At 40.9% G+C, this 12,680-nt stretch overlaps 1 protein-coding gene across 2 annotated transcripts in view; it reads left to right on the forward strand.

The window, feature by feature from the left end:
- The window catches only part of hnf4a (hepatocyte nuclear factor 4, alpha), a 40,480-nt gene that overhangs the window by 16,746 nt on the left and 11,054 nt on the right, over positions 1–12,680 (forward strand). The window contains exons 1-5 of one of the 2 annotated variants that reach the window (XM_061735161.1): positions 6,785–6,947; positions 8,752–8,926; positions 9,696–9,790; positions 11,013–11,119; positions 11,202–11,357. In XM_061735161.1, coding sequence (XP_061591145.1) covers positions 6,860–6,947; positions 8,752–8,926; positions 9,696–9,790; positions 11,013–11,119; positions 11,202–11,357 — 621 coding nt within the window. In that variant the 5' untranslated portion in view covers positions 6,785–6,859. Of the gene's footprint in view, positions 1–6,784; positions 6,948–8,751; positions 8,927–9,695; positions 9,791–11,012; positions 11,120–11,201; positions 11,358–12,680 lie in introns of those variants that run through there. The other variant, XM_061735162.1, reaches the window with a different exon arrangement.

Genomic DNA, 12,680 nt, shown 5'->3' on the forward strand with positions numbered 1-12,680 from the left:
CAATCTAGCCTTTCAGAGCGAGGGATTTCAGATGCTGACTCGCTGACCGAGGGCTAGAAAAATTTCCCAGAATGCTTTTCGTCGTCATTTGCGGACTGAATCGAGAAAAAAAAACATGGCAGACATTTCTTATTTTTAGTGAATAAAATCAATATTTTGAGTTAGTTTCTGCATAAAAATGTGTTTTGATTACATTTCTAGCGAGAAATATATATTTTACTTTCATAATATTCACTCAGTGAATGTACATAATCACTTGTTTGCCCGTTGTTGGGAAGTCTTTTTCAAACCTCGCCAGAATAAAGGCTGACTTATGGTTCCGCGTTACACCAACGCAGAGCCTACGGCGTAGGTTACGCAGCGACGCGCGCCGTACCCTACGCCATACCCTACGCCATACCCTACGCCGTAGGCTCTGCGTCGATTTAACGCGGAACCCTAAATCAGCTCCCGAGCAGGCAGGCTGTTCTCATCCCGAAAACATCGGAGCAAATTAACAGGCGTTATTTGGATAAACTGAGCCCAGGTTGGGGATCTTAACGGTTACTTTTACGCCTGAAAAAATATTAAAACTTAGGGTGCGTCCCAATACTCCCCCTCGCCCTCGTTTTGATCCCTCCCCCTAAATTTTGCGCGTTCCCGTGAAGGTAGTGGTGTCCCAATTCCTCTTTTCACCTAGGGGGAGTGGGCACAACGAGGGCTAGGGGCTGAAAATAGCCCCTTCACATCGAGTGATTTCAAATGCTGACTTCGCGAGCGAGAAGTTATAAAAATTTCCCAGAATGCTTTTCGTCGTCATTTGCGGACTGAATCAAAAAAAAAAACATGGCGGACATTTTTTTATTTTTTAGTGAATAAAATCAATATTTTGAGTTAGTTTCTGCATAAAAATGCGGTTTGATTACATTTCTAGCGAGAAATATATATTTTACTTTCATAATATTCACTCAGTGAATGTACATAATCCCTTTTTTGTCAGTTGTTCGCGAAAATCGCGCCGGAGTAAAGGCTGTTAGGTTACGCCGTAGGCTACGTAACCTACGCCGTAGGCTACGTAAACTACGCCGTAAGCTACGTAACCTACGCCGTAGGCTACGTAACCTACATCGTAGGCTACGTAACCTACGCCGTAGGCTCTGCGTCGATTTGACTCGCCGACCGAAGGCAAACAGGCAGACTCGTCTCAGATTGTGACCAAGGGAGCAAGCATTTTTTTTGTGGGAAATAGAGAGAAATAATCCTGTGACTCGTCAGATTTGTTTTGGATGTTTCTGATATAATAGTTTTCAGAAACCACAAAGCTGTTATCTGGGTAATTTACATACTTTCAGATAAAGCTGAAGTGAAGATAGTGGAGCCGTTTTATGGTTCCGCGTTAAATCGACGCAGAGCCTACGGCGTAGGTTACGCGGCGACACGCGCCGTACGCCGTACCCTACGCCGTAGGCTCTGCGTCTTAAACTCTGCGATTTAACGCGGACCCATAAACTCCGGAGTCGGCAGGCAGAAATCTCTAAATTTTCGGAGCAAATTTCTTAACAGGTGTAGCTACAACTGTTAGATTTCATCTATTAAACCAACATCTTCCTAAATGATTTATTTCAGCCAGCGTAATTCTCAACAGAGCTGCAGGTTTCTCTCCAGGGACGACAGTGCAGCTTGACCCGGCGGACACGTCTGTCCCCCCGGCTGTGAGCTGCTGCTGCTCCCCGGCGCCGGGGGCTCTTCTCATCTCCGAAAACGTCGAGTCAAATTTCTTAACAGGCGTTATTTGGATAAAGTGAGCCCAGGTTGGGGATCTTAAAGGTTACTTTTACACCTAAAAAAATATTAAAACTTAATGAAGTGGCATATTAACAGCGCTACAGCTGAAATTAAAACAGCTTTTGGCTCTCAGCTTCCTGATCTGCCCTAGATCTCAAGTGCCCTAAAATCTCCCCCTTCTTTTTTAGGGGATAGGGAAGAAAAGAAGGGCGAGTGAAGAAAAGAAGGGCGAGTGAAGAAAAGTAGGGGGAGTATTGAGATTCTGCCTTAATAAAGTGGCATATTAACAGCGCTACAGCTGAAATTAAAACAGCTTTTAGCTCTCAGCTTCCTGATATGGTGTGACGTATGTGCAAACGTAACTACGAAGTCGCTTACGTACCCGAACGTAAACCACAAAGTGACGTAGCGCACAAAATTTAGGGGTGGTGCTGAAAAGTATGGGTAGTGGGAGTATTGGGACAGGGCCCTGGGAAGATTACAAGGGCCCTAAAATGTGTGGCTTGAATTTTAGGGGTAGTGGTAGAAAGTAGGGGGTGTATTGGGATTGGCCCCAAGTCACTTTGGATAAAAGCACGGTGGCTTAGTGGTTAGCACTGTTGCCTCACAGCAAGAAGGTTCCCGGTTCGACTCCCAGGCCCAGCAGGGTCTTTCTGTGTGGAGTTTGCATGTTCTCCCCGTGCTTGCGTGGGTTTCCTCCGGGTACTCCGGTTTCCTCCCACAGTCCAAAAACATGCATGCTAGGTTAATTGATGATTCTAAATTGCCCGTAGGTGTGAGTGTGAGTGTGAGTGTGTTTGGTTGTTTGTGGGGACTGCGGGTGGGAACTAGCATTACTGCTAAAACCCAGTGTATTCATACTGCTTAATGTAGTGTGCATTAATATGCATTGTCCCGTCTAAATAAACTTTGAAACTTTGAAACTTTGAAAAGAGTGTGCTGAGTCACAGTAACTGTAACGGAGGAATCCGGTTGGAACCGTTCCAACGGTTTCAAGTTTGTGACTTAAAACTCTGGTTGATAGTCTTCAGATGTGAGATGTTGTCTTAAATGAGTCATTTAAAGAAGTATGTAAAGTCGTCTAGTGTATGGTTGGCATGAGGGGCCACTACACTAACCACATTTACATTTATCATTTGGCAATAAAGAAATCCTGTCCTAACTTAATGTGTGTGTGTGATAGCTTGCACAGGGAAGTCCTGCTCGTGTATTTTGGTAATGTACATGTCAAAAGGAAAGCCTCCAACACATGAATGTCTGAATCAGGTTAGAGAGTTGCCCTTTCTGACACATCAGAGGAGTTTGTCAGTTTGTGATTAAGAAAGCTATAGCCTTAAAGATTATACTTTATTGTTCAGTATATGACTGTTCTTTTAGTACTTTGCTAAAATTTTAAACCGGGAACAGTGATAAAGGAAGTTTAATGACAGGGGAGATAAGATTTGGTGCGAGTGACTCATTCATAGCTCCACCGTGATTCCTCCGTCCTCAGCACTCCTCCCCTCTTCCACCGTTCCAGTGTTTAATGCTTTCAAATAATCAGCACACTTCTTGCACAAATATGGGCATTGCAGTAGGGCAACGTGAATCAAACCCCAAGCAGTGTTGTAATGGGTGACCTCTGTACACACAAGTGAAACAAACACTGAATAGAGTATTGATTGATGCATAGACGTTCGTGAGGATTAGTGAAGAGGGCTGCTAATCAGTTTTTGACCATGGGCTCAGTTTCCATTGATCTAATCATGTTCAAAACCTTCACACCCTCCTCTCACTGTAAATTCAGTTAATTAAAATGGTTGATTTGACCTACCAAAGACTTTCTCAGTCAGTGTTTGATTCATTCATTTGCATTTTTGATTGGATTACTCTATAAGGTCTTTTGTCAATATTCAACCATTGAAAAAGTCTCTCAATCGGGAGCTCCCTGGGAATGTAGTGTGGTTTTTCTGCTGGAAGACACATTTTACAACTCTCCAACGTAATTTGAGTGTATGGTTAACAAGTTCACCTACATGGGGTTTACTGCCGGCTCGGTCTTGCTGAACTTAGGATCATTGACCTGTTGCTGTGTACTGGCACTTTCTCTGCAAATATAAGACTACTGTTTGCTGTGCAACATTTAAGAGGCAGCCACTTAGGCAATCGCGTCATTTCAATTTGTAGGTATATGATATTGCTATTTATAAGTACATTATATTATCAAACTCACAAATAAAACCTTCCAAAAACTTAGTCTCTGCAAGCTTTTTGACCAATATCACATCATTCTTACTTCATATATGGCACAATTCACTTGAAAGGGAAAATATTCACACATATTTCTGCTTGTTGCGATTTCTTCTATAGCTTTTACTTATGGATTTACCTAATGTTTTGATCAAGTACCATTTTGAGTAAGCGGCAGACCACCATGTTCTTCACAACAGCTTTGGGAGGAAAAGACATTGTGGCTTCATGAGATTTTATTCTAGTTTTGTTCAAATCCAACAATAAGTTATTCTTCACGACTATGTTCTTTGTTTCTCAACAAAATACAACAATCCTAAATGAATTATGTTTAATTGTGTAAACAATAGTACAGTACTGCCATTAATATCAACAATGCAATGAGTAATCTAAAAAATCTAATTGGTTGTAATCCCTTGACAGGACTGTTACTCTACCTTCAACTTATGTGTTTGCTCCATTACAAATAAAGGACCAGTGAAGTAATTCATTAAAACTCTGATGTACAGTATACAACATCCTAAAAAAGTAATTTAATCACAATATGCAGCCAAGGCAACATGAGTCTGACAGATGAAGCTCATCTGAAAAATAAGACTTTTTTGATATATATTAGTTCCCTTCATCCATCCACAACATTGATTCATTGTAAATAATCATATCATTAGGCTATGTAATAATATCTCATTAGATTACACAACATTTATCATTTTGTACTTTTTAGTTACTTGTTAATTGCTTCGTTTTTTTTTTGTTTTTTTTTATTGTAAGGCTCATTTTGCTCGTGTCCTGTTGAGATTTTGAGAAAGTACCAGAGAAACAAATTTGATCCTAGCGGTCAGAAACAAACTTCTTCTGCTCTGAGAAGAGCAGCTGCCTTTCCTCCAACAATCATGGAACATTTGGATCAGCTTCACGTGCACCTTTCATTTTCACAAACAATGACGGCTTTTAAATGAAGGCATCGCATTGCTTTAAGGAGCGTTAGTTCCCCCAGTTCATTATTTCAGAATTAACTCAGATTTAGCAGCTATGTGTGACACCTGGAAGTAGGTCTGAATATCGGCCTCCCGTGACAGACTCAGCATTTAAATCTTTCACTTGAGAACAGTTTGAATGCTTGAATTTTGCTTTTGTGCTAATTTGCTGCGTTACATAAAAAAGTATTGCAAAATGCATTAAGATAATCAATTAAAAGTTATCTTCCTAGTGAATCAGTTTCTTATCAATCAAAAAATGATGTTACAACATTTTAATAGTGCAATTTAATGTATGGTTTCGTTTGTTTTTAACGAAACAATAACTTGCAAGCATATTGCAAACAGAGCTGCTGGGTGGCTGAAGAGACTGATCACAGCTGCTTTCAAAATGTGAAATGTAACAATCCAGACCAATAAGTGAATGTTTGGAATGATGCATGTGCAGAGGAATATCAGTGTTGAGGTGGAAACCAGCTCTGCACACGGATTTAGACAGTATTGAGGTGGAGTTTTGGAGCCAGTTCTGGTTGATTTGGAGCAAAGAAATGTTAAAAATGTAACGGAAATGTAAAAAGCCGTAAAACATTTTTCCCTCCAAAAGTCAGAAGAGTAGCATTTGAACGTACAGTAGATGAAAAGAGCCTTATAGCACCCTATAATGTAATAATTTCACCCTATAATGGAATAATTTCCTGAAAATGTAATAACGCCTCAAAATGTAATAAAATTTGCACTTAACTCAATCGAAAATGTAATAAAATCCAATAATGTAATAACTTCACCAATAATGTAATAAAATATCCTGACTGATATTGTAATAACATTTTTACCGATAATGTAATATCTTATTACATTATTGGGAATGTATTACATGTTACTCAAAGTCTGCAATTTAACCCAATAGTCATTCTGGTGTTTCAAATCCAGTGTATATAACATTCTTAGATACTTAAAACACAAAATGTAGAACTCTGGACTGAAAATGAACATATATATTACATTATTTGTCAAGTATTAAATTATCAGTTTTGGAAAAAAAATAAAAAAAACTCACCTGAAAATGTACTAAATTCCCAATAATGTAATAAGGTATTACATTATCGGTAAAAATGTTATTACAATATCAGTCAGGATATTTTATTACATTATTGGTGAAGTTATTACATTATTGGATTTTATTACATTTTCGAATGAATTAAGTGCACATTTTATTACATTTTCACGAAATTATTACATTATAGGGTGAAATTATTACATTATAGGGTGAAATTATTACATTATAGGGTGCTACAAGCCTTCATGAACCTTCCATGAAAACACATTCAACTCTGATTGTTAAATCTGCAGAGACGCAGACGTATATGCAGCTGCACCTTTATTTGCACCTTACGTTGACGTTGTATGCAGCGTGAGTGTGACAGCACGCACTGCAACATACAATCTACAATAAATCAGTTTGAAGGTGGTTGGCCTGATGTTGCACTCATGGAGAATTTGTTTGTCCACTACTGAAAAACAACAAAAAAGAGACATGTGATTGACCATTGAAGGGACGAGTTAACCATTGACGGGACAGACGTCCCACCTCTCTGCTGGTTAGTGGAGGAGGGATCGGGGAGGAGGAGAGGAGCTCTGCTGTCACTCTCTGCCCTCCGGCCTCCGCTCAGGCTCCAGCAGCTCCTCATCACACTCCGTTGGGCCACAGATCTGTCCTGTAACGAGGCGGAGCTCTGGAAAGAGGGAGGGGGGCTCTGATTAGAGGTGTGTGGGGGTGTGAGAAAAGAGGAGGAGGAGGTGGGGGGGTGCGTTAGTTCCTTGGACGAGTCCTTGTGTCCCACTGTCAGGTACTGTCAGGAGAATTTGTTTGCCCTAAACGACCTGTAGACATGGACATGGCAGACTACAGCGAGGCTCTGGATCCGGCCTACACCACGCTGGAGTTCGAGAACATGCAGGTGCTGCCCTTGGGCACAGGTGAGTGGTGTACATGCAGCTCTGGTACTGAACTTTGAAACTGCTGCTGATTTAACACTTTGGTCGGGAGAGGACAGAGGGTCATGTGTCCATCTTTGCTCCAGCTGACACAGAGCGGATCCTCTGCTTTTATCACCCTGGGGTGCCGTAGTAAAACATTAGGTGCCGTTTCGTCAGACTGTCGTATTCTCAGAGCAGTAGGGTCATTTTGGTCCGAGCATCTTTAACCTGTTTCAGCATGTGTAGTGATGTTGCTGTCAGACTGATGACAGTGAATTGACGTTCACTCTGGAGTATCGTGATCACCCTTCTCTTATTACAAACAACCTGTTCCCACAGAATTTCAAGTGAAGAAAGGTGTAGTTTTCAACATGTGTGTACAATTACATCCAGTTATTTATATAGGCAGTCTCCCATGACCTGATCCAAAGGTTCCCAAAGACAGTTAAGGTAAAGAGAAGGCCTCGCGGTGGACAAGCTCAGCTTTTTCATCCCTTTAACTCACTCACTCACTCACACACATATGCACACACACACACATATGCACACACACACACACACACACACACACACACACATATATGCACACACACAATGTCCACATAAGTATGCTTGCTGTCTTTAATCTATCCAATACATTTCTATAGCATGTCATGATAACCTAATTGATTGACCTCATCTTATGACTGCTAGTGTGACTAAAGAGAAAAGTGTCTCCAGTGATTAACTTTCCAGACGTAATCAAACCAACATTACTGGGCTTTGTTGACTCTCTGAGCTACTCAGGCCGGAGATCCTCACAGTCTTTACTCAGCCGTCACGTCTTCACTCACACGCACACACAACCAGAGGTGTCCAAAGTATTCACATTCATTACTCAGGTAGAAGTATAGATACTAGAGTTTAAAAATACTCCTGTACAAGTTGAAGTATCAACTCAAGTTTTTTACTCAAGTAAAGGTATAAAAGTACTGGTTTCAAAACTACTTAAAGTATAAAAGTAAAAGTAATGTAAAAAGCCATTAAGGACAAAAGCCATTGAAAATGAATGCATCTTAGTATAATGCAAATATATTAAAGAACCATATATGTACTATTGAGCATTAACATGTGTTAATATAAATATATTAAAGAAGCATATATGTGTACTATTGAGCATTAACATGTGTTTCAGAGAGCAGCAGATATGATGACTAGTTGCCTATAAGTATTGTAATGGTGCAAAAAGTCAAACTTCATGTTCATGTTATCATTTATCCTAACCTTTATTGGAATGTACATCCAAGTTTAGTTGCAGGAATCTGAGGGAACGGATGTAAGAACAAAACTGGACAAGAACATCTGAAACAACCACAACCAAATTCACTCTATCCGGATGGAGCAATTTAACTGGATAGTTTTATTTAAAGGCCGAAATGAAATAGAGTAACGAGGCTGTTTTTAAAATGTAAGGAGTAAAAAGTACAGATAATTGTGTGAAAATGTAAGGAGTAAAAGTAAAAATAATTACTCCAGTGAAGTATAGATAACCAAAATTTCTACTTAAGTAAGGTAACAAAGTATTTGTATTTCGTTACTTGACACCTCTGCACATTCCTTAAATCATATTGTTCTGTGAGACAGTCCATCATGTGCCAACTCTGTTTTACAGTACTGGAATTGTGATCAAATGTAATTATGTAAGCTTGTTGCTTGCATAATTAAGAACACCCTTGATCCAGTTTCAGTCCTCCAATTGTTATAGGCCCTACAACTAATAACCTGAATGCGTGTTTCCCCTCTTGCTCGTTTCTCTGCATGTCAGACTCGTCCCCGGTGGAGAGTGCCAACATGAACGCCACGGGCCACCTGGCCGTGGGCAGTTTGTGTGCCATATGTGGAGACAGAGCCACGGGGAAACACTACGGGGCCTCCAGCTGCGACGGCTGCAAGGGCTTCTTCAGACGCAGCGTTCGCAAAAACCACATGTACTCGTGCAGGTGAGGACGTGTTTGCAACAAAGGAGGGAAATACTACAGAAAAACGTCATTTCCTTCTGCTGTTGATCTGCCATTAAAGCTAACTATTGCACATCAAACTACTGCACATACAGGACCGTCTCAGAAAATTAGAATATTGTGATAAAGTCCTTTATTTTCTGTAATGCAAAAATGTCATACATTCTGGATTCATTACAAATCAAGTGAAAGATTGCAAGCCTTTTATTATCTTAATATTGCTGATCATGGTTTACAGCTTAAGAAAACTCAAATATCCTATCTCAAAATATTAGAATATTCTGTGAATCTTTATCTTAAACTGTAAGCCGTAATCAGCAATACTAAAATAATAAAAAGGCTTGCAATATTTCAGTTGATTTGTAATGAATCCAGAATGTATGAAATTTTTGTTTTTTTAATTGCATTACAGAAAATAAAGAACTTTATCACAATATTCTAATTCTCTGAGACAGTCCTGTAATTAGTTAATACTAATCTGCCGATTATCCTGTAATATAATCTTTTGACAAAATGTTAGATATTAGAGATTTACTAGTCTCCAAAGTGAGCTTTCATATTTTTGAGATGCTATGAGAAGAAAATATTGGTCCTTCATAGAACTGGAAAATACTGTTTACAACACTAGTTAAAGATAGTTAAGATAGTTAAAGAAACATAGTTGTCTAACTAATTGTTGCATCTATTTTTGCTTCCCTTGTAAAAATGCTCTCTTTTTTTAAAATAAATACATTTTTCCTCCTCTTTCTAGGTTTAACAGACAGTGTATAGTGGACAAGGACAAGAGGAATCAATGTAGATACTGCAGACTGAAGAAATGCTTCAGGGCTGGCATGAAGAAAGAAGGTAGGTGTGTGTGTGTGTGTGTGTGTGTGTGTGTGTGTGTGTGTGTGTGTGTGTGTGTGTGTGTGTGTGTGTGTGTGTGTGTGTGTGTGTGTGTGTGTGTGTGTGTGTGTGTGTGTGTGTGTTAGGTGTCTGGTCTCCACTAGATTGATGCTACGTGTCCGTGGTTTTGCAATCCCCAGGAGAACACCACTTCGTTAATGTTCACTCCCTGAGCTCAGGTCTCTGACCAGCTTATGCTGAGCAAACATTTCCTAGCAATAATCCCCATATACTGATAAACATGGCAACCTTGGAAGGCCCATTTCTCTTTCAAATGTCTCCCAACTCATTATTTGTGCAACACTGGAATTGAGAAAATCCAGCAAATGTTTATTTTTGTTTTTGCTTCATTTTGGCATTTTCATTTCAGTTTGGTCACATTAAAACTACACCTTTTAAATTAAACAACAATGGTACTAGGAATGGAATTTGTCATCTCGTGGTAAAAACGATAATTTCCCATTGATGACGTTTTTGTGAAAAGCTGATTTATGGTTCTGTGTTAAATCCATGCACAACGTACGTGAAGGAAGGAAGGAAGGAAGGAAGGAAGGAAGGAAGGAAGGAAGGAAGGAAGGAAGGAAGGAAGGAAGGAAGGAAGGAAGGGAGGGAGGAAAGAAGGAAGGAAGGAAGGAAGGAAGGAAGGAAGGAAGGAAGGAAGGAAGGAAGGAAGGAAGGAAGGAAGGAAGGGAGGGAGGAAAGAAGGAAGGAAGGAAGGAAGGAAGGAAGGAAGGAAGGAAGGAAGGAAGGAAGGAAGGAAGGAAGGAAGGAAGGAAGGAAGGAAGGAAGGAAGGAAGGAAGGAAGGAAGGAAGGAAGGAAGGAAGGAAGGAAGGAAGGAAGGAGGATAAATTCCCATTGATGACGTGTTTGTGTAACAAACATGGCGGATCTGAGTCATTGCAGTTTTGCAGTACAGGTGTAACTGTAATTTGTTTTCATCCATTCAATTTAATTGGTGTAGTTTAGTATTTAGTATCTTTTAGAACAGTGATTTGGGGGCTCCAAAGACTGAATGGGGTGATAGATTTGTAGTTAAAACGGTGGAGTTGAATTGGTATTTTTTTTAATCGTTTTTTTAATCATTTTTATCGTTATGGGGATAAATGCCAGAAATGATCGTGATACATTTTTTAGTCCAAACCGCCCATCCCTACCTGGTACTAAACATGTCTGTGATTTTAGCTGTACAGAACGAAAGAGACCGGATCAGCACCAGGAGATCCAGCTACGAAGACAGCAGTTTACCGTCCATAAATGCACTTATTCAGGCAGATGTTCTGTCAAGACAGGTACAATCTATTCATCCAAGACCTACAATCACTGCCATGAATCACTTGCATCGTATTGTAACCCGTGTGTTTCTCTCTGTAGATCACGTCCCCTGCTCCGATATTAAATGGAGACATAAGGGCCAAGAAGATTGCCACCATCACCGACGTGTGTGAGTCCATGAAGCAGCAGCTGCTGGTCCTGGTGGAATGGGCCAAATACATCCCAGCCTTCTGTGACCTGCCCCTGGACGACCAGGCAAGCTCAGTACACACCCGTAGAGACACGCTGGTCACTATAGACACGCTGGTCACTATAGACACGCTGGTCACTATAGACACGCTGGTCACTATAGACACGCTGGTCACTATAGACACGCTGGTCATTATAGACACGCTGGTCACTATAGACACGCTGGTCAATATAGACAAGCAGGTCACTATAGACATGCTGGTCACTATAGACACGCTGGTCAATATAGACAAGCAGGTCACTATAGACACGCTGGTCATTATAGACACGCTGGTCATTATAGACAAGCTGGTCAATATAGACACACTGGTCACTATAGACAAGCTGGTCACTATAGACACGCTGGTCACTATAGACAAGCTGGTCACTATAGACACACTGGTCACTACAGACACGCTGGTCACTATAGACACGCTGGTCACTATAGACAAGCTGGTCACTATAGACACACTGGTCACTACAGACACGCTGGTCACTATAGACACGCTGGTCACTATAGACAAGCTGGTCTTTATAGACAAGCTGGTCACTATAGACAAGCTGGTCACTATAGACAAGCTGGTCTTTATAGACAAGCTGGTCACTATAGACAAGCTGGTCACTATAGACACGCTGGTCACTATAGACAAGCTGGTCACTATAGACACGCTGGTCACTATAGACACGCTGGTCACTATAGACACACTGGTCACTATAGACACGCTGGTCACTATAGACACGCTGGTCACTATAGACAAGCTGGTCTTTATAGACAAGCTGGTCACTATAGACAAGCTGGTCACTATAGACACGCTGGTCACTATAGACGCGCTGGTCACTATAGACGCGCTGGTCACTATAGACACGCTGGTCACTATAGACAAGCTGGTCATTATAGACACACTAGTCACTATAGACAAGCTGGTCATTATAGACACGCTGGTCACTATAGACACGCTGGTCACTATAGACAAGCAGGTCACTATAGACAAGCTGGTCACTATAGACACGCTGGTCACTATAGACACGCTGGTCACTATAGACGCGCTGGTCACTATAGACAAGCTGGTCATTATAGACACGCTGGTCACTATAGACACGCTGGTCACTATAGACGCGCTGGTCACTATAGACACGCTGGTCACTATAGACACGCTGGTCACTATAGACACGCTGGTCACTATAGACAAGCTGGTCATTATAGACACGCTGGTCACTATAGACACGCTGGTCACTATAGACGCGCTGGTCACTATAGACACGCTGGTCTTTATAGACACGCTGGTCACTATAGACACGCTGGTCTTTATAGACACGCTGGTCACTATAGACACGCTGGTCACTATAGAC

Source organism: Cololabis saira, chromosome 12, assembly GCF_033807715.1.
Source record: "Cololabis saira isolate AMF1-May2022 chromosome 12, fColSai1.1, whole genome shotgun sequence".
NCBI classification, from domain to species: domain Eukaryota; kingdom Metazoa; phylum Chordata; class Actinopteri; order Beloniformes; family Belonidae; genus Cololabis; species Cololabis saira.